The sequence below is a fragment of the Oncorhynchus gorbuscha genome, linkage group LG26 (assembly GCF_021184085.1).
Source record: "Oncorhynchus gorbuscha isolate QuinsamMale2020 ecotype Even-year linkage group LG26, OgorEven_v1.0, whole genome shotgun sequence".
NCBI lineage: Eukaryota > Metazoa > Chordata > Actinopteri > Salmoniformes > Salmonidae > Oncorhynchus > Oncorhynchus gorbuscha.
Genome location: NC_060198.1, coordinates 15,336,039 through 15,363,432, shown reverse-complemented (window position 1 = coordinate 15,363,432; position 27,394 = coordinate 15,336,039). Strand labels below are relative to the sequence as shown.

Here is a 27,394-nt window from a genome sequence, read left to right as displayed (position 1 = left end):
TTTCTCTGATCCACCTCTACGCAGATGACACCATTCTGTATACATCTGGCCCTTCTTTGGATACGGTGTTAACTAACCTCCAAACGAGCTTCAATGACATACAACTCTCCTTCTGTGGCCTCCAACTGCTCTTAAATGCAGGTAAAACTAACTGCATGCTCTTCAACCGATCGCTGTCCGCACCACTACTCTGGACGGTTCTGACTTAGAATATGTGGACAATTACAAATACCTAGGTGTCTGGTTAGACTGTAAACTCTCCATTCAGACACACATTAAGCATCTCTAATCCAATATCAAATCTAGAATCGTCTTTCTATTTCGCAACAAAGCCTCCTTCACTCATGCTGCCAAGCATACCCTCGTAAAACTGACGATCCTACCGATCCTCGACTTCGGCGATGTCATTTATAAAATAGCCTCCAACACTCTGCTCAGCAAATTGGATGCAGTCTATCACAGTGCCATACGTTTTGTCACCAAAGCCCCATATACTACCCACCACTGCAACCTGTATGCTCTCGTTGGCTGGCCCTCGCTTCATATTTGTCACCAAACCCACTGGCTCCAGGTCATCTATAAGTCTTTGCTAGTCTTTGATAAGCCCCGCCTTATCTCAGCTCACTGGTCACCATAGCAGCACCCACCCCAGCAAGTATATTTCACTGGTCACCCCGAAAGCCTTTTCCTACTTTGGCCACCTTTCCTTCCAGTTCTCTGCTGCCAATGACTGGAATGAATTGCAAAAATCACTGAAGCTGTAGACTCATATCTCCCTCACCAACTTTAAGCATCAGCTGTCAGAGCAGCTCACAGATCACTGCACATAGCCGATCTCTACTTGCACATTCATCTCCTGCACATCTATCCCTCCAGTGTTTATTGCTAAATTGTAATTACTTCGCCACTACGGCCTATTTATTGCCTTAACCTCCTAATCTTACCTCATTTGCACACACTGTATATAGATTTTTTTATATTGTGTTACTGTATGTTTGTTTATTCCATGTGTAACTCTGTTGTTGTTTGTGTTGCACTGCTTTGCTTTATCTTGGCCAGGTCACAGTTGTAAATGAGAACTTGTTCTCAACTAGCCTATCTGGTTAAATAAAGGTGGAATAAAAGAAAAAGTAAAATAATAAATAATTTGACATCCTTGCTGTGTATTACACCAGTAAGTGTATTTCTCCTGTAAGATATTCAAGAGGTCATAAACTGTCCCTATTTTTTAAATGAGCTGCATCCATGTTATACACACACAATGCCACAGCAAAATATTTTGCAGGAGTTTTATCAAATGTATTGATTTTGTAAATGTGTCAGTTACAACTTCAATAAAAATGGTACAACTAATCCGTTTCTTGCTGTACATTATTTTGCAGATAGCCAAGTGATTTTACAGGACATAAATACACATAAATGTCAGTTATGAAAATCAATATAATCCTAATTATATTCCAGTTCTAAAAAAAAATATATAAAACAAACAAAAAAAGTTTACTACAGTACTTACGTACGACTGACTTTCAATCCCTCAACTTGGAGTCTCAAAATGGACACCAGTAAAGCAAAAACTGGTCCTCCTCTTACATCATTACAATATCAAAGCCTTTGAAAGCGAAATCAGTTATAGCAGTTATAATATACAATCCCTTTTATGACATTCAATGTCAATAGTTTACATTGCGTGTGTACAAGCACTTCATGTAGAAAAGTATGCACATAAACATCCAAATATACATTGTATGTATACAATATGCTTTACAAAGGGAGTGATTAAAGATCTTGCACTATGCTACATTTAATGTGAAACTAGTATATTTGTACCACCTTATTACTTATTTAAGAAATAATTATATTTTGTTACAGATTTACAAAGACATAGTAAGTCTAACCGCAAGTAAACTGTTTGACATCCACAACACAAGTATTAGCACAGTATGTCCAGTTATGAAAGTGTTTTGTCAAGTGTTGAATCCGCAGCCGTGATTGTATTAAGTGTTAAACTTGGAAGACATGTGGTCAACAACAGTGTAACTCTATTACCCAGTTAGAAACATGGAGAGCAACACTGTTAGTAACAGCTTTCAGGACCAGTAGGCACACCAACTGCTTAGGCCCAAACATAGCCAATTAAGTGTTGACGTCTTGAGAGATGTGCCACACTTAGTTCAACAATTATTCTCACAATCCTGAATACTATGATTCAACCTGCCCAAATGCCATATGTGACATCAGCTTGACCTTTTTTTTTACTGTAGTAGCTACCATTAAAGGTGAAGTCAAAGACTCACCAAAATGACTAAACTCAACATTTCTCTGAAAATTGGGAGTGATCATGAGTCCTTGTTATTGCACTCAAAAGTGCCTCTCCTCAGACTATTTTCAACTGATACATTATACAATAATGAGACATGATATCAACATTAAAAGGGGAAGTTCAGTTTTTTGGTTTCTAACCAAGAAAGTAATCTATGGGCTAGAAGAAATATAACCCATGGTTGGGTTAGTCTACTTTTAGGATGAGTAACCGTCTAACATTAAGTCATAAAATACTGAACATCCCCTTTAAGCAAGTTTGAGAAGCCATGACCCATACAATACAGAAACAGCCCACCCTTATCAACACTACAGGTAGTGAAGAGTAATGCCTTCATGGTCAGTTCCCATAGATACAGCACATGTCAGTCTCAATTACATATCACCAGAAATGGTAGAAACAAGAGTTGCCATCAAAATTATAGCTGCATAAAATTTGTTTTTTTGTAAAGCCTCCCTTCAGGATATTATTTCTGAGTAAACTGTGGTGAACAGGAAGAGAGCAGAGTAGATGACTTAGCAAGTCACTAATGCCAGGACTTTGCAATGTCTTCTAGATTGGCAGCGTTTGCATTGCCTTTCTGCAAGGCCCGCTTAAGAACCATTTTGTGTCACTGTAATAGCAAATATTCTACACCTGTTGTCATTACATTACTTACTTGACTTATAAGATAAGACTATTTCTCATGCGTTTGGTCCCCATAAAAAAATACCATTTCCAAATGTACTGGCCTAACAAGAAAGGAAGGAAAGTGAGTAGGAAGGGAAGAGAGTGAGTAGGAAAGCAGGAGAGCTAGAAGAAGAAAAAGTAGCACGGTGAGTAATAAGTTAGATATCTGTTCCTTGGTGCCCCTGATAACTTGGTTGTACAAAGGTCAATACCTAGACTGCGACCTGGGAAGGCACAGCACACTTTGGTTTTGGGATTAAAGCTGCTCCATCGTAGCCTGGTCACGGATCTGCTGGAGCTGTCTTGTCAACTCCAAAGGTCAATGCTTGACAATGACTGTAGGAAATGGCAAAACAGCACAAAAATATCCAGGGCCAGACTAGCTCCAACCCGTCCTCATCCAAAATGTTTTCAACCAGTTCCGTGGCTGCTGTAGTCAAAGACGCCCTTCTTAAAGAACGGGGAGAAGTCACAGATGGCGTGCTTGGACAGCTGCAGACCACCCTCAGAGTCTGAATCAGTGCGGAGTGGAGAGCCCGAGGAGGGCGACATCATAACCCTGAAGAAGTTTTTCAGATATTTCTGGAGGAGCAAAAAAAAAAATGGAGCAAAAAAAATGTAAGCACATGCAACATTAACCTAATAAAAACAGTACTGTAGGAATGAGGTTTGTGCACTAATACATTATCAAAACATATTGGCTATGCTTGGCCTTCTCAGACTATTATATTTCAAAACTTGAGCTTTGATAACAAAATAGATCAGTTGTTTTATCACTTGCAAGGCACAGCTGAGAATGAATTGAATAATTTGCAAATAATTAACTTTTGTATTTTACTATACTAATGGTCAGTCTCAGCGGAGGGAGAGAGCAGCAGAGGGTCTGCCCTCTCAAGTTCCCTGCTCTCCCTGCTCGCTAATATCAGACTCTGCTTTGGGGTCGTTGGAAGCTGTAGGCACAGTGATTTGAGCTATCCGATTGGCTAGCGCAGTAGGCACACTTGATTTAGCTCTCTTGGTCTGCAGGGTAGGCAGAGTACGTCCCTTCAGACAAATTAAATGGTTCAAAATGGAAACACTGTCTACCCGGCACACAGGGCTTCTGATTCAAGTGCACCGACCACCAACAGCGCAAGACTAATACAAAAGAAATTGGAGCGTAGTAAAGGCTTTATCATTGGCTTTTCTACAGAAATGTTTGGTGATCGACTAGGAACACCTTGCGATCGACAGTTTGGCGACTACTGCGTTTAATGTATGACAAGGAACAAATAGGTCTCTGAACTGATGGATGAGAATGACAAACCTTCAGACTTTTGTCACTGACAAGACTTTGATAACCCTGTCCAATCATTACAACTTAAATTATACTACTTTTAAGAAACGCAATAGTATGCGTCAATGCCAGACCCACCTCCAAGTGACTCTGCCGCTCAGCAACCATTCTCTCGTCTCGGTTTCCAAAGAGTTTTTTGGGAGGAAATTCTAAAGCTGCAAGCTGGTATGGAAGGAGGTCATTAAGATTGTAGATATTAGTAATATAATTGGTACAATAGGAGAGGATGTGTAGTATGTGGTAATTCCTAGTTCAAAAGTATTTTACCTCTGGGAATTTCATCTTGAGAGTTTTGTGCATTTCCCGAAAGCGGCTGTATCTCCTGAAGACTGTCCACGTTTCATCCATTACAGTGATCTAAAGAGAGAGAGGAAAATACTGAGTACAAGACTGATACAACTAACTCAACAATGGAGAAGGGATATGGACCTGTCAGACATGTATACAAGACCAGAGGCAGCAACGCCATTGATGCTGGATCTTGAGAGATACTTAACAAGAGACGCTTACCTTGATTTCAAACTCAAAGTGCTCATCTTTCCCTTGCCCTCTGAGAACGTAGCGAGGAATGCTAATTTTAACAGGGTCCTTTAGACAGTCGGAGTTGGTCCCAAGAGGGACAGAGACAAATCGATGCTGGGAAAGACATGGGTGGAATGAAATGAAAACGGGAGAGAGAGAGACATGGACAGGAAGGTGTAGTCTTATTTATATGACAACAGTGAATAGGTACGAAACAGAACAGCTAGATACAACCAGGCAACACAAAGTGTTCTGTGTAAGCCCATCTTTATTTTTTTGTTAAAACAATTAACCATCTTTTATTAACATTATTGCAGTGATCATAGTCAAGTCATAGTATACTTCAGACATTCTTCATATTACTATTCATACATATTCCTCAAAATCATATTGCACATTACCATGATGAATATGCATAAATGTGTACACAAATATATTGAAGAAAACACATTCTACCAGCCATAAATGATTGATGTGAGCATTCATGTAAGAACAGAGAGGGAGAGCTAAGCTGACTAAATAAAAGGTCATTCTATTCCCTGTAGTAGGAAAGAAAATCTATGAAATATCCAATTAATTAACTACACCAATACAAAACACTTAGGTTTGTGAGTAAAATTGTTCTTAAAAGTGACAATTAAGGATGGACTAGGATTTGATTAAGGTGTACCACAGTGGCAGTATGTTAAGAAGAGAAGATATAAAATATACTATAAAATACTTTAAAATCAATAGCAGCCATTGGAGTTAGACATTTAGATTTTAGTATTTGATCTATATTTATAATATGGACATGTATTTTCTTATAACACAATATTCATGAGGATCCTGTAGAAGTTTCAATAAAATGTTACTGACATTATGGACATGCATTAACAATTACAAAGGCCGTGTTACAAGAATAATTGTTTTTTTGGAATATGATTTTCAACTAATCAAACAAATAATTTAAACTTAAATACACATTGGAAGTGGTAGAACAGTACCGTCATGCTCAAACAAAAAAAGATTTACAAGTGAAATCTTTACGACAATGTTGCTCAACTCTTGTAGTATGCAAACCCTAATGTTATCTGACTAGCTATCTGAATACTATACTCAGAAATGCAGTTGGCTGACAATACTGAATGTAGCTAGCTAGCCAACTCACCATGGCTTTCTTGCTCAAGTGCAATACTGAAAGAAAACAAGGAGTTCAGCAGGGCGGCACAGTCATTACGCTTCAGGCTTGCAGTGGCCATTAAACTCCTTTCCATTTATTACCTATTAGCATTAGATCCTTTTATCAGGTTCGACAGGTGATTGATTAGGATTGCTGCATCCGAGGTAGAGCTGAAAGTTAATTTCCAGGAATCAGCTGGGGGCCTGCAATCAGAAGGTAGAGGGACAATGCCTAAGCCTTTCCTGGTTTTTCTTTTGGTCTCAATCTGCCCTTTGTGAGTCACGGAGAATACGATGTCAAGCACCATACATCTATCGCTGTGTCTCACGAGCACACATCGGATGTCTGAGCGTCTGCGCAGTTCTACTCCCTGAAACTGGGGCTGGATGGGAACCAGAGTTGAGCCTCGAGGTTCCGGGTGGAACACAGCATCCTCTTGCACCAGGCCTATGTGATTGTCGGTGAGAAAGAACTGGCAAAGGACAACTTGGCGCGAGGTGGAATAGTTTTCCACCTTGATGGAAGTGTAGAGAAGAAGGCGTATGTTAGCCAAGGAGGGCTTGTTGGGTTCTTCCATGTTGCCGTGCAAGATGTAGAGCAGATCAGCCATGATCCTCTTAAAGCGTGAGGTAACACAGAGGCCACTATCCAGCAGGAGGTCTGGAACGTGGGACCTCCAGTCCAGAGAGAGGCGCGAGAGGTCTCCACAAAGCAAGGGGTGGGCTCCTGGGCCTTCCTGAACCTCTGCCGGGGCAAGGATCTTCAGCAGGGTACAGCATAGCGCCTGGGTAAGCTCTTTACTGTGGGTGAAGATGACCAAGATGGTTTCTTTAGTGGAGCCCAGGAGTCGTAAATGCTGCCCGGCAAAGCTCACTTGGATCTCTTTGATGTGCAAGAGACTGAAGTGCTGAAAAACTGCCAAAGGTTGGTTGTTACCTAAACCAGTACCAGCGGAGACTGCATAGAGGTCAGTTTCAGATAACAGTAAGCAACTTGGTTGTGGTGTAGGCTGTTTGCAATTGGCAACGCTTAGCCAGTAGATACCCAAAAGATGGTGGGAAATGGCAGCGATTTTGGGCGTAACACAGTACAAACGATAGAGCATCTTCTGAAGCGGAAGACACTGTAATTCAGAAAGGCATATGGGAAACTGCACGAGCGTCTGACAATAAATTACAGGCTCCCCGTCTTTGTATGTAGTCATAGAGCCTTTAGGCCATAATGAAATGTCCGGAATTGGAGACACGTTACCTTTCTCAGGTACATTGAAAAGGCAATTGCCCGTCAAATTGGCAAAATGAACTTTATTCTGCCTTAAGTCAGGTTTCATTGAAGGTTCAAGCTGCTTTTCCTGAGCAAGTGGAAGATATTTTGTAACTATGGTCATGTACGGAGAGAATGTACTAGTCAATGCTGAAGTCTCTCCTGCTCGAACCTGCCGAATGATATCCCGTGTACTCTGCAGATATTGTCCAGCGTCATTATAAACTCCAGACAGCTTGCCTGCCAAGTATCCAAGGACGTAACTCTGTTTGGCTCCCAGTTCGTTGGTTAATAGATCTGGTTCTGAAGTTCTCAGATTCCTTTGCGCCTGCCCATTTACAGACTCTTCAGAGATCTTGTTGAGACCAAAGTAGCCCTCGATGGTGATTTGTCTCTTTGAACTTCGTCTCAGTATGGGGAATTCAGCATTTATCACGGTTGCAGTGCCGTTACTTGTCTTGCTTGTGTTCTGAACTTGGTCCTTAGTTCCTTCCAAAGAGTCAAACTGTGAGAGCAACAGTGGGTTTTCTGTTCTGGTTTCTCTGGACTGATAATAAGATAGACTTCTCGTCTTGTCATCAACAATGTCGCAACTAAAATTGGTTTCTTCCTCATCTGGCCTACATTGGCTGTTATTTCCTTCCTCACCGACTATGGTGTTTATAGACCTAAATCCACAGTACTTGGTTTTAAAATCACAGCTACTCTTCTCAAAGTCAGCTTGGTCAACCTTCCCCTTCACTTCCACCTGCCCCCATTTTGCTTTGTCACCCTCTTTATAAGGCATTCTATAATTTTCTGCTAAGACTTTGGTTTCCCTTTCTGGATTGCCAATTTTATCTAATTCAGAGCGGTCTTTGCCGCCTTCTTCTTCTGAACTTGTTGTAGCCCCTTCCAGGTGAGTGCTCGTCTCACGTTCTGGGACACACAGGAAGCTACGCCACAGCAAGGGCATGGAGTCTTTCTGTGTGGACAAGGGGGGATTCCATGACTATAACTTCAAACCAGAGATCACAGCTCTGAATTATAGTCTTTCATGTATTCCTTCTCACCCCAGTAAATTAAGATCTTCCTCCACCAAGTGTAAAAATCCAGTTGTGATTGAACTAAAATCCAGATGAGCAAGATTACAATTTAAAAGGCAATTAAAGAGACTGATGATTGTTATGCAGCATGAATACAAAATTACACATCCCAGGCTTCCATGCAATATTGACCTTTCCTTTTTGCTTACAAAACCAGATATCAACCCTGTTTGGTTGGACATTTCTAATTATCCTGTTCTACACTTATGTCGACCTCCTCTGTCAGTGACTGGTTTCCTTTAGCCAATTGAGTATTTTATCAAATTTCTTGCTTCTTTTATATTCTTATGTTTTTGCAATTTCGTTATAAAAAGGTCTTAAGTTCTTGGTTTAGAAATCTTGTATGTTTATCAGATACAAATTTGTGATTCCTGTAAAGCAGGGTGTTCCCTAAAGCAACTTTTATATAAACGGCATGCATTTTATCATAGTTGGTGAGGTGGTTAGTGAAGAGTCAGAATGATTGCCAGTCAAGTTAAATTATTGTTTAAAAATGTCTGGTTGGTTTCTTCATCACCAACAGAAAAAAACTCAAGCCTTACCTCATATTTCAATTTCCTGGGGTTGACAAGGTTTTGCAGCTTGTCATCATCCTGTAATGAATAAGACCACACTTCTAAGCAATGACAAACAATTCTTAAAAAGATACATTGCAATGTAAAATTAATTTCAAACCAAAACTGCATATGCTGTGGGAAATGGACAACTTTACCATTAGGCAAGCAAGAGTTCCTCTCATATTGGGGAAAAGAAAAGCAAACCAGGCAAAACATCATCCACATATAATTTTTGGGGGGAAAGGTTGGGAAAAGACCCCACTTGATTGGTCCATGTAACCTCAATAGAGAATTATCAGAAATGCATGCAGATTATAGTCCATTCTGTATACCCTGTGTCGAGGACCTGGGCTTACCTCATCTGTTAATCTAACAGAGCTAGATTCATCCTGTAGGATTGAATAACTTCATATCATTTCTATTTTTTATAGCAATCTTAATATTGCCAGGCAAACAAAACAATGTATCACTGATGCTTACCTGCAGAGATTCAGATGAAAGCGAGAGCTCAATGGTTTTGTCACCATTGAAGAGGTTCAGCTTCTGTAACCTTCTCTTAACCTCCTCCTCAATGTATGCATTTATCCTGTCAACGAATAAGGAAACTTATTAGATAGTCAAAATCGGCAATGGTCGGGTCAACCCTACTGTCCAAAAACAATGCATCTTTATTATGATCTACATTTCGTCATTCTCCTCCACCCTAAAACACATTTGCCTGTGCTGTTTCTGGCTTATTGTGGATATTACATAGGATGACACATACAGTGCCTTCAGAAAGTATTCACACACATTTACTTTCTCCACATTTTGTTGTGTTACAAAGTGAGATTAAAATAGATTTGTCAACGATCTACACAAAATGTCAGTGGAAATGTTCTAACATTTGTAAAAAAAAAAAAATTAAACCCACATGATTAGATGGGTATCCAATAAATGCTAGAATCATGATTACAGCGGTGAGTCTTTCTGGGTAAATCTCTAAGAGCTTTCCACACATTTTCCCATTATTCTTCAAGCTGTCACATTGGTTTTTGATCATTGCTGACAACTATTTTTCAGGTCTTGCCACAGATTTAAGTCAAAACTGTAACTCGGCCACTCAGGGACATTCACTGTCTTCTTTGTAAGAAACTCCAGTGTAGATCTGGCCTTTATTGTCCTGCTGAAAGGTGAATTCATCTCCCAGTGTCTGGTGGAAAGCAGACTGAACCAGATTTTGCCTGTGCTTAGCTCAATTTCGTTTTTCTTTTTTTTTATCCTGGGAAGAAAAAAAAAAACTCACCAGTCCTTAACGATTACAAGCACACCCATAACATGATGCGGCCCCTACTATGCTTGAAAATATGGAGAGTGACACTCAGTAATGTGTTGTATTGGACTTGCCCCAAACATGACACTTTGTATTCAGGACAAAAAGTGAATTGCTTTGCCGCAATTTTTTACAGTATTACTTTACTGCCTTGTTGCAAACCGGATGCTTGTTTTGGAATATTGTTTATTCTATACAGGCTTCTGTCTTTTCACTCTGTCAATTAAGTTAGTTGTGGAGTAACTACAATGTTATTGATTAATTCTCAGTTCTCTTATCACAGCCATTAAACCCTGTTTTAAAGACACCACTGGCCTCATGGTGAAATCCCTGAGTGGTTTCCTTCCTTTCCGACAACTGAGCTAGGAAGGACGCTTGTATATTTGTAGTGACTGGGTGTATTGATTCACCATCCAATGTGTAATTAATAACTTCACTATGCTCAAAGGGATATTCAAAGTGTGCTTTTATTTTTTTTAATTTCCTTATAGGTGCCCTTCTTTGCAAGGCATTGGAAAACATCCCTGGTCTTTGTGGTTGAAGCTGTTTGAAATTCACTGTCCGCTTGAGGGACCACATAGAGAACTGTACGGGCACAGAGATGAGGTAGTCCTTTAAAAGTCCTGTTAATCACTATTATTGCTCACAGTGTGTGCATGCAAACTTATATGACATGTTAAGCAAATTCTTACTCCTGAACTCATTTAGGCTTGCCATAACAAAGGGTTTGAATACTTCTTGGCTCAAGACATTTCAGCTTTTTATTGTTTTGTTTTTTTGTAAACATTTCTAAAATCAAATTCCATGTGGTATTGTGTGTAGGCCAGTGGCAAAAACAAAATCTCAATTTAATCCATTTGAAATTCAGGCTGTAACACAACAAAATGTGGAAAAAGTCTAGGGGTTTGAAAACTTTCTGAAGGCACTGTACCCGTCATCGGTGATCGGCAGCACTGGGGGTAGGCTCTGGATTGGGCTGACAGGGGGGGTGCTGAGACTGGTCTTTTCATCTCCGCTCCCAGTGTGACTCCTTCCACTTCCCTCAGTTTTATTGATCCTCTGCTTCAGCTTCTGGATCTCCCGGTCCACCCTGAGGACGTGGAGAGAAGATGGAGTCGTCGTCATGTGTCTATTGACCCACAGAGTCATGCTAAATACGCTCATTCCACAAAACTACTTTTTTTATTTAACTAGGCAAGTCAGTTAAGAACAAAGTCTTATTTATAATGACGGCCTACACTGGCCAAAACCAGACAACGCTGGGCCAATTGTGCGCCGCCCTGTGGGACTCCCAATTACGTCCGGTTGTGATAGTACAATATAATTCTAAAAAGACAGAGTTACTTATTTATCATGTCCATAATCATATTACCAATTGAGAAACACCATTTTAGACAGGAGGGATTCACCAATGTGGTAATACCATCATTACTCATCGACGACACTCATTTACCATCACTCATCTCTTGAAACTTTCTGACATCAGCTTATCTACATTCTCTATAATTATGTGGATAGCAATGGGTCTACTGCACACCTTCCACTAGAGGACAAATGTTGTACTATTCATTGATTCTACAGATGTATCTGTAGTGACCGTGAATAACAAGCGTGCACACCTCTCTTGGTCGAGTTCCCGCGCGGGCCCCAGAACGGAGGCCTTGTGCCTGGATTCCACACTCTCTGGGTCCAGTGAGACACTGCGCCTCAGCGCCGAGTGCCTTCTCTCCAGGCGCGCCACTGCCTGCTCCAGGGACTCACGCTGCTGCTTCTCCCGTGACTCCAGGATCTCCTTTTCCTTGCGCCGCACTTTTTTCTCCTGGCGCGCCACATTGGCCGTGAACTCGTACGTCTCCTGCAGCTGCTGAAGCTGCTCGGCGCTGGCGCAGTGTGAGGTAAGGCGCTCCTCCTTCTCCTCAAGTTCCTTTTCCACCTGGTACAGGGTGTTGTCTAGTCCCAGGGAGATGTTCGAAATGCTGCCAGCGCCAGAGGAGCTTCCGAGTTTCAGCAGCTCCTCCGCCCTCTGCCTTTCCTCAGCCACCGCCGGCAGGAGGCTGTCGGTTAGGCTGGCTAGCCGGCGCTCCTTGAAGAGGAGGCGCTGCTCAGCCTGTTGCATCCGCTGCTCTTCCTGGGAGAATTCTGAGGAGTCCTGTGCCCCCTTCTCCTGGGTCTCTCGCAGCTGTCGCTGCCGCTCCTTGTGGGCGTGGACCAGGACGGCCAGGGCTGCGCGCTCTGACGCCACCTCCTTCTCCAGGCACTCCTTCTGCAGCCGGAGACCCTCCTCCAACTGACCCAGCTCCTCCACCTGCGCTGCCTTGAAGTCCGTGTAACGGACCTGGGCGGCGCGCCCGGCCTCCTCGCCCATTCCGTCGCAGTCGGAGCGCCCGCTGGCCTCCTTGGCGCGGAGCAGGGCGGAGCGGATCTCGGCCAAGGCACGTCGCCCCTCTTCCAGGCGCCGGGTGTCCTCGCGGGTCAGCAGGGCAGCCGCCGCTTCGTGGCGCTCCCTCAGCTGCTCTTCTAGGCGCCCCACCAGGCCTAGCTGCTCCATCTCGCGCTCCTCCAGCCTCCGCCTTTCTGCCTCCAGCCGCACGGCCTGCTCCTCGTGCTCCCGCTTCAGCCGCTCCAGCTCGCGGAAGATCTCCGCCTGCTCGGCACGCTCTGCCGCCTCACTATGGCGTTGCGCCTCCTCGTCCTGCGTCTTCTCGCCCTCGCGCTCCTCCTGCTGCTTTCGCCGCTGGCGCCTGTGTAGCTCCAGCTCCTTGGTCTCGCGGTGGCGCTCCTCCTCAAAGCGCTGTTTCTCAGCCAGGAGGTCGCGCAGGCGGCTCTCGATGTCCTGGCTGCGGCAGCGGAGGGTCTCCTCCTGGCGGAGGATGCGCTGCTGCACCTGCTCCGACTCCTTGCGCTGGGACTCCACCTCCTGTTGCAGGCGCTCCAGCTCCGCCTTCTCACACTTCTGCCTGTCTTCCATCTCCTTAATAAGCCTCCTGCAACCCAAGCAAATACAAACAAATCATGAAACACTATGCAATACACTATGGTCATTCGCCAAACACATGCATAGTAAACAAGGCATTTTTTTGAACGATTGGTATTAACAATAAGAGTCTACAATAATCATGTGATGTCAGCATATTTGCTTTTAAAGCACACCATTCCTACAACGTGGTGCATTACAGGTGACTAGTGAGTAAGCATTACTGGCCTTATGTAGTCAAAATATGAGAATGTTTGTGTGCGTCTCCCCTCACACCTTTTGTGTTCCAGCTTCTCCAGCTCTTCCCGTTGCTGTCTCTCAAATTCCAACCTAGGCAAGTACACCATTATCATTTAGCTGGCTTAATAACAATGACACTGAGACTGGACACACACACACACACCAGTATTACTCAACGAGACAGCATGATAACAGAAATGAAGGCTGCAATTGGCACATGGAATGACTGAAGAGCTTCATACAAGGCAATGGATGTCAAAGCTTGATGTCATCATTTTGTGCAAAAACAGTGATTGAAGCAAGCGAGGCGACGTGCAAAATCATAATGAAACCAAGACGAGATGACGACGGCTTATGTTCAAACATGGTGGTGGCGGGACAAAGTGAAAATGATGCTTCACAAGCACTGTTAAAACAAAGCAGTGAACATTGAACACTCTGGTTGGGTCTACCTGAGATAGATAGGCCCCTTTTCAGTGAAGAGACTGCCGAGGGAGGGGTCAGAGATGCATTAGTTACTGTACTTGTAAAATTAGAGACTCAATGAAGAGCAATAATCACACAAAGAGAGTTAAAACAACACAGCCATAACCATTACCAACGTTCACTAAATACTGGCTGTGTATTCCTCAGAATATCCATGGTTGCTCTGGACCTATTAATAATCGGGGGGTCTTGTCTGTGCGTGTATATCTACCTAGTGATACTAGGTTTTGTTTTTGTTAAAAAATAATAATAATAATAATACATTTTGTTTTTAAATCAGGTTTAGGTCTAAATAGGAGTAAGTGCTATGGCATCACTTGTTGTACTGTACAAAACTTAAATGAAGACTAGTTGCATCCTCCACAAGGGGTGCTGTACAACAACAAAACAAACGTATTGCTTAGCCGTTCTGTACAAGCACAATTAATCTCTGGCTCAGATTTGGAGAGTTAGTAATAGAATCAATGAAGGCCATACAGTTTGAGTGATGTGGCATTTGTGACGTGCAGCATGACCAGCTCACATGATTTGGGCTTGAGTCACAGCAGTTGCAATGTTACAGACCTCCCTCCAATCCAAAGTAAATATTTTCCCCTATTTCCATTTTGAACTACACATAAACTACCAGAACACTGATGTCTTTGACTGGGCACTGTAACATTGTATTTCAGCCCAAATGTTTGTTGTTGTATTTTTACAACCAATCCACTGCTTCAGTCTGTGGTCACACGGGTGAGCAGCAACGGACTGAAGCGAATGGAGGAAAAGGAGAGCTTACGAACTCCTGAAAAGGAAGGGGGAACTGCGCAGAGGGAGTTGGGGGAATCAGTCATGCCCTGGAGCATACATTTGACTAATCCCAAACCAGCCCTACTGCCTACTCCTCATGTACTTCTGGAGATCTGAGAGGAATAGATTAGTATAAGCAATATGGGAATAGCTTCATCCTTGCCCTCTGATAGGCTAGATGGAGTTTTCGCCATATTGCCTACACCTATCCAATCCTCTCAGATCTCCACAAGTGCATAGACAGTAGGGGCTAGGGGCCGATTTGGGATTAGGTGATACATACACTCACCCTGGGTTGTAGAGCATTACTGTGGAGAGGTTCTCACATGATTTGTTGAGATCGGTCATGGACAGACTAAAGGAAGAGAGCAGTCCACTCTGGAAAAAATTACCAACACTAAGTTCAACATGATCATTGACCTCATAATGACTCATTGGTCAAGTCGCCTGCATCCTACAACGCTTACAGTAAACGCGCCCTTCCACTAGATGGTTATTTCAAATCAAAGTTTATTGATCACGTACACAGATGTTATCGCCGGTGCAGCGAAATGCTTGGCTACATGAGTAATAAGCTATATGAGTCATGACTTACTTGATTTAAACCCCTGGGGAGCATAGGTCATCCACACATAAATAATAACAACAAATGAATAATACCGCCACTAATAAGCTTCTATAAAAGGCCTTTGAGACACATAGAGCCTTTGGTGTTACCTTCCTCTTTTCCCTTAGTTTAGCTGCCTCTTTAGGGTGGTTGAAACGGAACATGTTGGTTCTCCCCAGAAGGATAACAGCACCTATCAAACACAATAGAACGATAAACATGGAATAAAGATAATAAGGGGGAAAAAAATACATAGGAAGGGAAATGCACATGGGTGGGTTTTACGATTGATTGGGCATTCACAGAACAATCATTGTGTTGGCTGGCAGGAACTGGAACACACTGTCGTACATGTCAATCCAGAGCATCCCAAATATGCTGAATGGGTAACATGTCTGGTGAGTATGCAGGCCATGGAAGAACTGGGACATTTTCAGCTTCCAGGAATTCTGCACAGATCCTTGCGACATGGGGCCGGGCATTATCATGCTGAAACATGAGGTGATGGTGGCGGATGAATGGCATGACAATGGGCCTCAGGATCTCGTCACGGTATCTCTGTGCATTAAAATTGCCATCGATAAAATGCAATTGAGTCTGTTGTCCATACCATAACCCCACCACGGGGCACTCCATCACAACGTTGACACCAGCAATCCGACACCATACACGTGGTCTGCGGTTGTGAGGCCGGCTGGACGTACCGCCAAATTCTCTAAAATAACGTCGTAGGTGGCTTATGGTAGAGAAATCAATATTAAATTCTCTGGCAACTGCTCTGATAGACATTCCCGCAGTCAGCATGCCAATTACACGCTCCCTCAAAACATCTGTGGTATTGTGTGACAACACTGCACATTTTAGAGTGGCCTTTTATTGTCCTCAGCACAAGGTGCACCTTTGTAATGATCATGCTATTTAATCAGCTTCTTGATATGCCACACCCTTATTCTAAACCTCACTCTAACCGTAACCGTAGCAAGCAGTTGCTTATCAACAGTTTGTTGATAGTAGCCTATGATCATCTGTAGAGCATCTACAGATGGAAAATCCAGACAGTCAAAATAACGTGCCACCAAAAGCGTATACCTTGGTTTAGTGGGGAGGCTTCTGTCACTTGCACTCCATTCACGGAGCACTGGGCCCCATTGAGTGGAACCAGTGTGACGGTGCCGGTCTGGTTCGCAAACATGCAGTGTTCACTCTCTAGGTCCAGCCCATGGAGAACTAGGGAAGAGAGAGTATGAGAGGGGAAGACAGTGTGTGCATGCATTAGCATTATCAATTGTTTCTTTGTCGTGATTTGTAGCAAAGTACGACAGCGGATAGAGTATGTAACAGAGGCCACTCACCAATGTCCTGAACAGTCGACGCATCGTCTCGACCAACATTCGTCCTGCCCTCCTAGAAAAACAAATGAAAGCGATAGTGTGTCAAGTCCATGTAACTTCTATTTAAGTTTAATAGGAGGACAAATGAACTTATGTGAAGCAATCTGATAAAAAAAACTAAGTGTAAAAATGACTAAAGAGTCAAATTAATAACCTTTAGATGGTAGAGGATGATGCCAGTACTTAGGAGGTCGTCGTCGATACCAATTAGATGAGGCAACTCCGAATCGAGGACGACACCGATTCCCTCTTTCCTCAGGGCAAGGGTTTCTTCCTGTAAAGACCAGATCAATTGTCAGTCATTAGGAATTGATTGATGATTCTGACTTAGGTCAATTCAATTTCACAGCCGACTATAATATAAAAAGGCATATAACCAGAGTGCTTCTGTGAACTAAACTGAATTTGAAATGTTATACAAATATATACCCACTCACCTTGAGAATGTTCTGAGTTTCATTCCACTTGTTAGTCCACTCCTTGGTTAGCTCCAACACCTATGACAGAAAGTGCAAAAATATTTTTCTTGAATATCAAAGATGAGGTCACATCATTAACTTGCTGTAATGCTTGACTTGTTTGTTTATGGATTCGAAGAATAAAAACACTGCACTTCCAAAGTATCAATAGCTTATTTTGGGTAATGGTGTTCATTTTTACTCGTAAAGGAACCATCCACATGGCCTTACTCGGGCTTCGTTCTGGTGTAGTTTCTCCTCCATGCTCAGAGCGGTGGGTGAGTCAAGAAGTGCAATCTGAGAAGGATGAAAACAAACCAACAATCAATACATTATTGAATCACACATCAATACTCCCCAAGTCAGTGCGACCTAGTTAGATAAGATGGGACATTTAAAACACAACAGGGTCATAGGCCAGCAGCTGGAAAGGTGGACATGTTACATTTGAATAAAACATAATGTACTAGTTATGCATTATAAAAAAGTGCCCATAAGTTAACAAAACACATTTTTGATATACCCATTTGTGTACTATAACAGTTTTTTACGTAACTTGTAAGGCAGTGTATTGTAGAGCGGTTTTGTTTTTTAAATAAATAAATACAGAGAAAATGTTGTAGTGGACAGGATAGTTGAGTTCCAATGCCCTAAACCAGTGGTCCTCAAACCTGGTCCTGGGGACCCAAGGGGGTGCACATTTTTGTTTTTGCCCTAGCACTACACACCTGATTCAAATCATCAAAGCCTGATGAGGAGTTGTTGATTTGAATCAGGTGTGTAGTGCTAGGGCAAAAACTAAAATGTGCACCCCTTTGGGTCCCCAGGACCAGGATTGAGAACCACTGCTCTAAACCATCAACACACACACAAAACAATTCAGATCAGTGTGACAAATCCCCACCTGGTTTCCCTGGACCAGAAGGGCCTTCAGTCGGGCAATTTCGGCCCTGAGCTCTCGGATGAGCTTGACGTTGCAGTCCTCGTTGATCGTGGGCTTGTTGATGATGTTCTTGGCACGGTTGGCGTAGCGCAGAGTGCTCAGCGTCTCGCCGTAGTTGACGTCAGCAGGTGAAATGGCTGCCGCGAATGAGAGCAAAAACATCTTTAAAACCTTTGTCGTACTACAAAACACTTCTACATTTGCAGTGTTCTAATGCTACATCTTTGACTGCAAACATAGAGATATTTCATTTATGGCCACTCACCACACTTAAGCCTCATATACATAAAGTCAGCCTTAACAAGGGTTTAGAAAGCCATGTTCACAAATTCTAGCACCAAGTATACTGGACTAGGAACCCAGCAATGTCTGCAAAGCACATTCATGATTCCTGCTGTGGTAAAATTGTAAAACATTGGGGCCCCTATTGTTTTATGGCTGAAGAGCTCTCGGTAACCGTCCCCATCATCCATTTTACCCTGAGCTGAAGAGCCAAAACACGTTCTGTACATGCTTGGACTGCCAGGGTTAAATCAGTTCAATTAACTTTGTAAACACACTGAAAACATACAAAATACTTAATGTACAATGCCATGTAAGAACCATGTTGACTGTAGGTTTCCATCCAATTGGCAACAGATTTTAATGAGAATATTCAAACATTTTCAAAGAAAATGTTCACACCAGTGGTGTGTTTCCACCAAACGGACTTGTTGCAGATTTTTATTTAATCAGTGCGTGATGACGTAGTGCACACAAAATTAACTTTTTTGCTTAAGTTTTCATGCACCAACATTTTATTTCTTCTAAAAGTTAGATATGTTTCCATCGCATTTTCAAATCTACGGATAGTTTTGTCACAAAAACTGTGGCGTTAAATAGCAAATGTGCCTTCTCTGGTCTTGGCACGTGCGCTCTAGTCAAAAATAGCATGCGATTATTATGGATAAGAGCGAAAATATTTTAATTTGTCAAACGGCAGTCGAGCATCGATCATGTCACCAGAATCAGACCCTTCAACATTCATTTGGAAGGAGCATCAAGCTCATACTGTGCACTTTCACCATGCTTTGAAGTTCATCATAACTTATTTCATTTGTAGCCTAATAAACTGCATGGTTTCCTGAGTTGTAGTGGGAGAACCACACACCATATCATCATATGACTCCCAGGTTTACTTCGATATGATGGTTATTATATAAATTAATGACAATCCAGGGTTCCCCATGTATCCTGAAGTAGACAGGTAAAAACCAGGGTTCCTAGTCCGGTGTATTTGGGGCTTTTCAAGGGAAGGATTGGAAACATTTGATTAAATTCAAGACATTTTGCATTATTAAGGACTTACTAGCGATCATGATGGTCTTGGAGTTGCCTCCCAGGCTGTCCTTGAGGAGCCACGTTAGCACAGAGTCTCTGTAAGGCACAAACACCTGCTTCTTCTTCAGGTTGGTGTTCACTCTGTCCTGGCTCAGGTCCGCTGGACCAAGACAAGGAAGAGATTTCAGATCAATCAATCAATAAGAACAATAACTGGCACTTCAGGCAGGCTAGAGCAAACACTCAGAGTATTTGAATGATTTCAGTAGTATTTGAATCCAGGTCTGATCAATGGGCAAATCAACAGACATTGGAACACTGCTGTGGTTCAAATATTGTAAAGGGGAAAATGTATTATTGTGGCCTGCATATTCAAGCTAAAAGACATTGCCAGATAAGGAGTTTCATTCCATACAACAACAAAAAATCTTATGAGACTTCAACGAATACGTCTTCATATCTGCTGTCTCAATGATATAACAGTTGGTATAACAGTTACCCACCTAAAGCGGAGATGACATTGCCCAGGGTGACCAGTGACTTGTTGATGTTGCCGCCCTCCTTGAGCCGGACTCCAGTGGCACCGGTGGCGTCCGCTCTCTCGCTGCCCGCCAAGTCCACCAGGTGGATTTTACTGATCGTCTCGCAGGGCATCTCCGCATCAAACTTAGCCTGGAGAGGAGGGACAAAACGCGCAAAAACCCTGAAGGATTTTAAAGAGGCTGAAAGGCTAATATTGTTAAGTCTGATGAAGAACTTTGAGTCGAAACTTTGCACTTAAACTGTGGGTGCAATCAACACTGTATGTATCTAATTTTTCCTAATATGGATAAGTGCCATCACAGATGCTATTAGTGGCAACCCCTTTAAGGGTTAACATACAGCATATAATGCAGCATACAGTCTTCCAAAGCCACAGTCCCGCTACTTTTTATTTCTCTCAATCAATGTCATTGATTGGCTAGGAGTCCACTCACTTGGTAACTGAATCAGTCCCTAACTAATAAACAAGGACTACTACACTGCGGCCTTTGTGGACTGGAGTTGAGCATCCCTGGAGTAGCAGTAGCTAGCTAGCCTAGCGGTAGCTGTAGCATTAGCTTGCCTAGCAGCCCACCTGGGTGAAGTTGATGGTGAAGATGGCGTGCGAGCGGCTGCTGGTGTCGTTCATGCCCGTGGCGGCCGTGGTGCGGTTGATGTTGCCCGCCTCCATCAGCTCCTCCACGTCGTGGTAGTTCTGTACCAGGTGCTTGGACAGGTCTGGGGTCAGATTGGATTAACATTGGAGTTCATAATACAGAGAGATATCCACTGTTATAATGAGCTTGGGAGCCACCATTCTGCCTTACAGGACAGGTGTGGGATCGGTCTCAGAATGAATAGAGAAAATACCAAATTAGGTCCCTTATGCGCCTATAATCTCATTCATTATGATCTAAAAAGCATATTGTTGTCTTACCTTCCACGTAGGGTCCATCTTTTGGGTGCTCCCTCACCCTCAGGTTGTAGGTTTGGGTGGACTTCCTCCTGAGCAGGTCCCTGACACGTTCATTGTAGATCTCCAGGTAGCTGATGACATTGAGAGGAGAGAAAGAGGTCATTCAGAGGTCAAGTTTAGCCTGATGATATCTACCAATTATTATTAAGGGACCCTTTTTGTCGTCTCTTGGATGAGGTACGAATTGCTGGATTGTCTACTGATCATGTGCAATCACTTTTTATTACAGTTTCAAAAAGGATCATTGAGCCACCATTAAAAAGGAAAGATTATCCAATTTTTTATGTTATATCTTTTTAGTGCATCTCTGAGCAATGTCCTATCGATTCCCAGGGTAATTTGTGTGTATTGGACCCATTGCTGTTCAAACAGGTAGAAATGCAGCCAGTGTATGACGAGTTTTGCATCATATGATGCAAAACGCATCACGCCGGCTGTGAAAATGTGTGTTTGGAAATTTATATAATCTTGAAAACTTTATTGCTGACATGCACAACATTTTGTCACAGTATCAAGAGTGGACTAATGCAACAAATACCAAAAGTATTGTTTTTGAGTGGATTATTCCTTTAAGCTTCTTAAATTGAAGCTGGAGACATATCTCCCTCTCTAACTTTAAGCATCAGCTGTCAGAGCAGCTTACCGATCACTGTATCTGTACACAGCCAATCTGTAAATAGCACACCCAACTACCTCATCCCCATGTCATTTATCATCTTGCTCTTTTGCACCCCAGTATCTCTACTTGCACATCTATCACTCCAGTGTTAATGCTACATTTTGATTCTTTCTCCTCTATGGCCTATTTATTGCCAACCTCCCTACATTTACACACAACGTACATATATTTTTTTCTGCTGTGTTATTGACTGTACGTTTGTTTATGTGTAACTCTGTGTTGTTGTTTGTGTCGCACTGCTTTGCTTTATCTTGGACAGGTCGCAGTTGTAAATGAGGACTTGTTCTCAACTGCCCTGCCTGGTTAAATAAAAACGTTTCTCTTTTTTTTCATTCCAGAGAATGACAATGGACAGAGTTCTCTTACCTGACCTCGGTGCGGAAGGAGGCCTCATCCCAACGAGTCATCCCAGCAATCCGGCTGAACAGACCCTCACATATCCGTGGAATGAGACCAGCATCTCCCTGATGAAAAATAAATCCATAGATCAAACACTTAATCAATCGCAGACGATAATTTGACGTTAAACCTGACAATAATTGACCCTGTTCAGTGGAGGACTGGATTGAGGAAACCTGTTGATATGTTACAGAATAGATCTTAAAATAATCCATTACTCATTAAAGGGAAAACTCTTAATATGTCACATGTTTGGCTTTAGTCTTTCTCCAAAACAATCCAATACAAGAGGCCACAGATAAAACTGACACTGAACTTTAACTTGTACTTTCCCCTAATCACTTTCCCCTAGACTTACCCTAATCACTTTCCCCTAGACTTCCCCTAAACAGGACTGTCAATGCCCTCCTTCGTCACTGTGATATTTGCTTAGGGTTTCCACGACTGATTGAAGTCCCAATAGTCTGATAATAAAAACAACAGCTCTGTTGAGTAGGCAAATGTTGTGGAAAGTTCCAGAAATGTCATGAACAGAGTAGACCTGATTCCTTATCTCCATGTTTGAGAGGCATGATTGTTGTACGTTATACAGTTCCAGTCAAAGGTTTGGACACACCTACTCATTCAAGGGTTTTTCTTCGCTGCAGAATGCTGTGGTAGCTCTGCTAGTTAAGTGTGCCTTGAATTGTAAACCAATCACCAACAGTGTTACAAGCAAAGCACCCCCCACCTCCTCCATGCTTCACGGTGAGAACCACACATGCTGAGATCAGTTCACCTACTCTGTGTCTCACAAAGACATGGCAGTTGGAACAAAAAATCTCAAATTTGGACTCAGACCAAAGGACAGATTTCCACCGATCTAAATGTCTATTGCTCGTGTTTCTTGGCCCAAGCAAGTCTCTTCTTATTATTGGTGTGCTTTTAGTGGTGGTTTCTTTGCAGCAATTTGACCATGAAGGCCTGATTCACACGGTCTCCGCTGAACAGTTGATGTAGATGTCTGTTACCTGAACTCTGAAGCATTTATTTGGGCTACAACCTGAGGTGCAGTTAACTCTAATGAACTTATCCTCTGCAGCAGATGTAACTCTGAGGATTATTTTCCTGTGGCGGTCCACATGAGAGCCAGTTTCATCGTAGCGCTTGATGGTTTTTGCGACTGCACTTGAAGAAACTTTCAAAGTTCTTGAAATTGTCCAGATTGACTGACCTTCATGTCTTAAAGTAATGATGGACTGTCGTTTCTCTTTGCTTATTTGAGCTGTTCTTCTCATAATATGGACATCGTCATTTACCAAATAGGACTATCTTTTGTATACCACCCCTACCTTGTCACAACACAACTAATTGGCTCAAATGCATTAAGGAAAGGAATTACACAAATTAACAAGGCACCCCTATTCATTGAAATGCATTCCATTCCTGTATATTTAATCATTCATATATTTAATCATGTGAACTGCTGAACACAGCCCAGTCTTTGATTTGGGCCTGTATTCATAAAGCGTCTCAGAGTAGGATAATTATGAACAAGATTATATAGACAAGGGAGACCTGATCCTAGATCAGCGCTCCTACTCCAATATGTTTTATGACCACAGGCCAAGAAAGGGAATGTTCATCTCACTGGATTTCCCATCATGGTGTAGGACTTCCCCGAGCCGGTCTGGCCATAGGCAAAGATGCAGGCATTGTAGCCTTGGAACGCAGCCTTGAGAACATCTGAGCCCAAGTCTTTGAACACCTGCAAAGGAAGAGGGCAAACATGGGCTTGTTCAATAAGGTGAAATGTTCAGAGCTTTGGCAAATTGGAATGTAATGTAGCTGATACAATTCACAATGACAGGCCCTCATTGGTTCCAAACAGTACATTTAGATCTGAATGTTCCGTAAAGTTGCGACCTCCTGAACAGGCCCCAGATCTAACTACCTCAAACATATCTCACTGTAAGCAGTCAGTGAAAGAAAGAATCTAGCCAATACAGTACAAAGTCAAAAATATGGAATTCATCTATGCATAGTTTTAAAACACATTTATAACAATTAGCTCATAGGCTGTGTTACGATTGAAACTGCACTGACATGATGCCAGGGGTGAAAGTAAGCCGATAAGGTCCAGGACAGAGAACCGTCAAAATAAATAGTGGGGGTACGCTGTACCGGTTGAACATATCACAATAATTAAAACAAAGATTCCAAGAAAACTGTAGACCTCTAAAATATTATTTATCATTACCGCATGTCATCCACATGAAAAGTTGGCAATTGTGTGCAATACGCTTCAAAATGCGATGTGGTTTGGCGATAACACATTTTGCAGAGGCAAAGATGAGTGGCTGGGACCAAGATGTACGTGGACAGTGGACACAGCAATTCAGGTTACAAGTGTAAGCCTAATCAAAAACAAAAATCACTGAATGTCATTCATTACACCTCTTGGTGTTTTGTTACATCCATTCATCAAATGGCGGGTGCACAGTGCACTGTACGCATTCAGGAATTATTTTATAGTGGAGGAACGTGAGCAAATAGCCAGGCTTACAGGAACATTGTCCTCTAATTGTTTGATAATCAGATGAAAATGTCATGACTGTTTATGTTAATGCCACATTAAAAATGCAATACATTCAAATGAAACAACAAATCTGTACTTTTAGGCCCACATAGATCTTAACAGGGATTCTAAGTCATTCTGTTTCAGCCTCCCAAAAAATGTGTGTATGTGATAATGTACTGTACCAGTAAGAAATTAAATCTACTTTGACTCCTGTATGATGCAATGTTATGATTTTCGTTTAAAGGTTGCGCAACAGTAAGTCATATCTTATGTCAGAAGCTTGGGAGTCAACATGTGGGCTATACTATCAGAACATTAGCCAACTGTTTTGACTCATTGAACTTCCATCCATAACAAAATGTCCTACAACTAAAAACATGTAAATGACTGCTGAACAGAGGCAAATGTAAGCTGCTTTGACTATAATCTGATTTGGACAACAACAACAAAAACATTTGAAAATGAATTTTTTTTTTAAACAGAAAGTGTTAGTCCAGATAACATTTTCCGACTGAAATATGACATTTACCTTTTCCTGAGAGATAAAGGTGTTGCTTTTACTGTCAGCGGAGTCATAGGAGAAGTCATAGGTGAAGGTCTTTTTACTCTCCCTCATCGAATCCCCGGTAATGCCATCTGGTATCTAATTAAATACAACAAAATAGGATGAAATATACTGTAAAGACAAAGTGGAGTGAATTTTTATTTAACTAGGCAAGTCAGTTAAGAACAAAGTCTTATTTACAATGGCGACCCCGGCCAAACCCTCACAACGCTTTATTATTGCAATAGAAATGCAGTTTAAAACTTAAAATGACCTTCAAGTTTGTAATGGTGGTCTTGTCCCCTTTCATTTCAATTATGTTTTTGGCAGTCAAGTCCTTCTCCCTGTAAAAATCAAAACAGGTTAATACTTCCAAATAACTAACCTTCACCTTTCTTTGAGCCAAACCAGGATGCAACAGAGACAGTGAACCAATGAAGGAGCATCAGAGTTTTTAAAAAATGATTACCAAAATGCAGTACTTTGTGATTCACAAATTGGACCAACAAGAAAGGTACCAGTTACATTAGCAACAAAAGACAACATACACACATTTACTGTGATTAATTAATCAGAAGGCTACATTCTCTCTAAGATCGGGCTAGTGTATGCCGTCTGGGGCCGGGAAGAATGCCAACGGAATCCTCTTAGTTCATATGTGCTTAATTGATCACTAAAGGTCTGGAGGAAATGTCTCTTGGTATGACTATTCCTAGTCTCTCTGTGGAAGTATTCAGTTCAAGCTTTTATTATTAGTGGCCTTTCCAATATGACATAAAGTAATGAAATAACACCGTACTTTCTGGTGCCTAACAGATTACCATTAACACAATGCCAACTGGATCAGGTTATACTCTAGGCCAATTAGTATAAAAATGTGTCAAAGGTCACTTCCTTCAGAATCCTTCCTTGTTTTCCCCCACAGGTTCATAGTGAATCTTATTTGGAATCTGTACATAATATTTCACACACCTACATTTAACCTTTTTTTTTATTTAACTAGGCAATAACAAATTCTTATTTACAATGACGGCTTAGGAACAGTGGGTTAACTGCCTTGTTCAGGGGCAGAACGACAGATTTTTCATTATCAGCTTGGGGATTTGATCGTCAACCTTTCGGTTACTGGCCCAACGCTCTAACCACTAGGCTACCTGCCACCCCAGCATAGATGTGTAGAGTAAGTGGCAGAGTGGTTGTCTTCTATCATGTAGCTATGTATGCATCCTATTTACTGTAGGAAATAGTTTGCGATTTAAAAAAAAATGCCATGCAATTCTTGATAGAGATCAGAAAATGATTAAGGTATCCCATAATCCCTGGGTGGCTGCTAATACTATAACTCCCAATACCGGACACAGCACAGCCATGGTAGCACTAGTTCCTATTCTTCATGTTTGTTTTGTTGGTTAACCTGTTCACCTTGCCAGCTGTCTGCTACATAAACGAATGTGTGTTTGTGCCAACCTCCAGGCGTTCTTATTGGTAGATTAGCAATGTGGTGTGTGGTGGGCCCGTGCTCCTTTGAGTGGGGTTGGCTTTTAAATCCCAAATGTTGTCTCCCTCTAAATGTTGGAAGACCCAGTTGTGGCAACGTCAGTGCTTGTTATGACAAAATATAATACGCAGTGTTACTGCAACATGGCCATTCAAATTAGAATGTGTTAAACTGTTAGACGTTCGAAATGGTTACAATGTATCACAGTGAGCCAGTGTCCAGCCGGGCGCCTCTCTTCAAAGGAAACAATATAACCAGTAACAACAACAATAGCATAATTTGGCCGTTTTTGTTTAGCATGTTTTTTTTCTTTACTTACCGTCTGTCAATAGGCCTGAGCCGGACAGCCACCCGCACCGATGCCATTGCACATCCCTGTTTTGTCGGCGTCACCTGCTACTAGATCCAGGTATCCTTGAAAGGAACAACCCAATCGTGAGAAGTACAAATAAATGTGGCTAGCACCCAAAACCAGCTGGCTAAGCGCGATTCGGTATCTTGAGTCTGTTTCCAATTTCCTTTGTACCACCCGACCGGTTACACACAGAGCCACGTTTACTTTCAAAAGAAGGGGGCTAGCTACTTTATGCGCCTCCCTGAGACTTGAGCGTGCACTTTATATTAGCCTGCTAACATTACCGTCACAGAAAAAAATAATCAAACACACGAAGTGTCATACGATAGTAAATCACAAAGCTGATACGGGTACTCGGTGAAGACAAATTACATTCGTGGGGGAAATAGTTACACTCCTGTACAGACGGTGGCGGTAGAGAACTGTT

The 27,394-nt window shown here is 42.1% G+C and overlaps 1 protein-coding gene across 5 annotated transcripts; it reads right to left on the bottom strand.

Annotated features, from left to right (window-relative positions):
* Positions 1 to 1,275: 1,275 nt before the first annotated feature.
* On the bottom strand, positions 1,276 to 27,367 carry LOC124016352 (kinesin-like protein KIF16B). 5 transcript variants are annotated; one of them, XM_046331908.1, is made up of 27 exons: positions 26,932 to 27,360; positions 25,389 to 25,458; positions 25,100 to 25,213; positions 23,641 to 23,757; positions 21,978 to 22,075; positions 20,894 to 21,003; positions 20,552 to 20,694; positions 19,938 to 20,106; positions 19,463 to 19,594; positions 18,076 to 18,251; positions 17,403 to 17,468; positions 17,151 to 17,210; positions 16,868 to 16,987; positions 16,675 to 16,726; positions 16,412 to 16,549; positions 15,433 to 15,515; positions 15,005 to 15,093; positions 13,893 to 13,925; positions 13,477 to 13,530; positions 11,846 to 13,210; positions 11,158 to 11,316; positions 9,395 to 9,500; positions 8,900 to 8,950; positions 4,836 to 4,961; positions 4,593 to 4,682; positions 4,404 to 4,487; positions 1,276 to 3,571 (listed from the first exon to the last, which is right to left on the bottom strand). In XM_046331908.1, the coding sequence occupies exons 1-27, from the start codon at positions 26,976 to 26,978 to the stop codon at positions 3,401 to 3,403; spliced, it is 4,023 nt and encodes a 1,340-aa protein (XP_046187864.1). In that variant the 5' UTR covers positions 26,979 to 27,360; the 3' UTR covers positions 1,276 to 3,400. The 5 variants fall into 5 exon arrangements, with proteins under 5 accessions (XP_046187864.1, XP_046187865.1, XP_046187861.1 ...); XM_046331909.1 differs by lacking the exon at positions 13,893 to 13,925 and having other exon boundaries at positions 26,932 to 27,359; XM_046331910.1 differs by lacking the exons at positions 1,276 to 3,571; positions 4,404 to 4,487; positions 4,593 to 4,682; positions 4,836 to 4,961 and adding exons at positions 8,111 to 8,236; positions 8,325 to 8,378 and having other exon boundaries at positions 26,932 to 27,362.
* Between the last annotated feature and the right edge of the window lie 27 nt (positions 27,368 to 27,394).

Bases quoted from the DNA above. Each gene is read 5' to 3' on its own strand.
- LOC124016352 (XM_046331905.1), bottom strand. From the start codon at position 26,978: ATGGCATCGGTGCGGGTGGCTGTCCGGCTCAGGCCTATTGACAGACG. The intron at 17,211-17,402 runs GTAAGGCCATGT...TTTCTGTCATAG, and splicing joins TACACCAGAACGAAGCCCGA to GTGTTGGAGCTAACCAAGGA. The intron at 16,727-16,867 runs GTTATTAATTTG...TTGTTTTTCTAG, and splicing joins TCATCCTCTACCATCTAAAG to GAGGGCAGGACGAATGTTGG.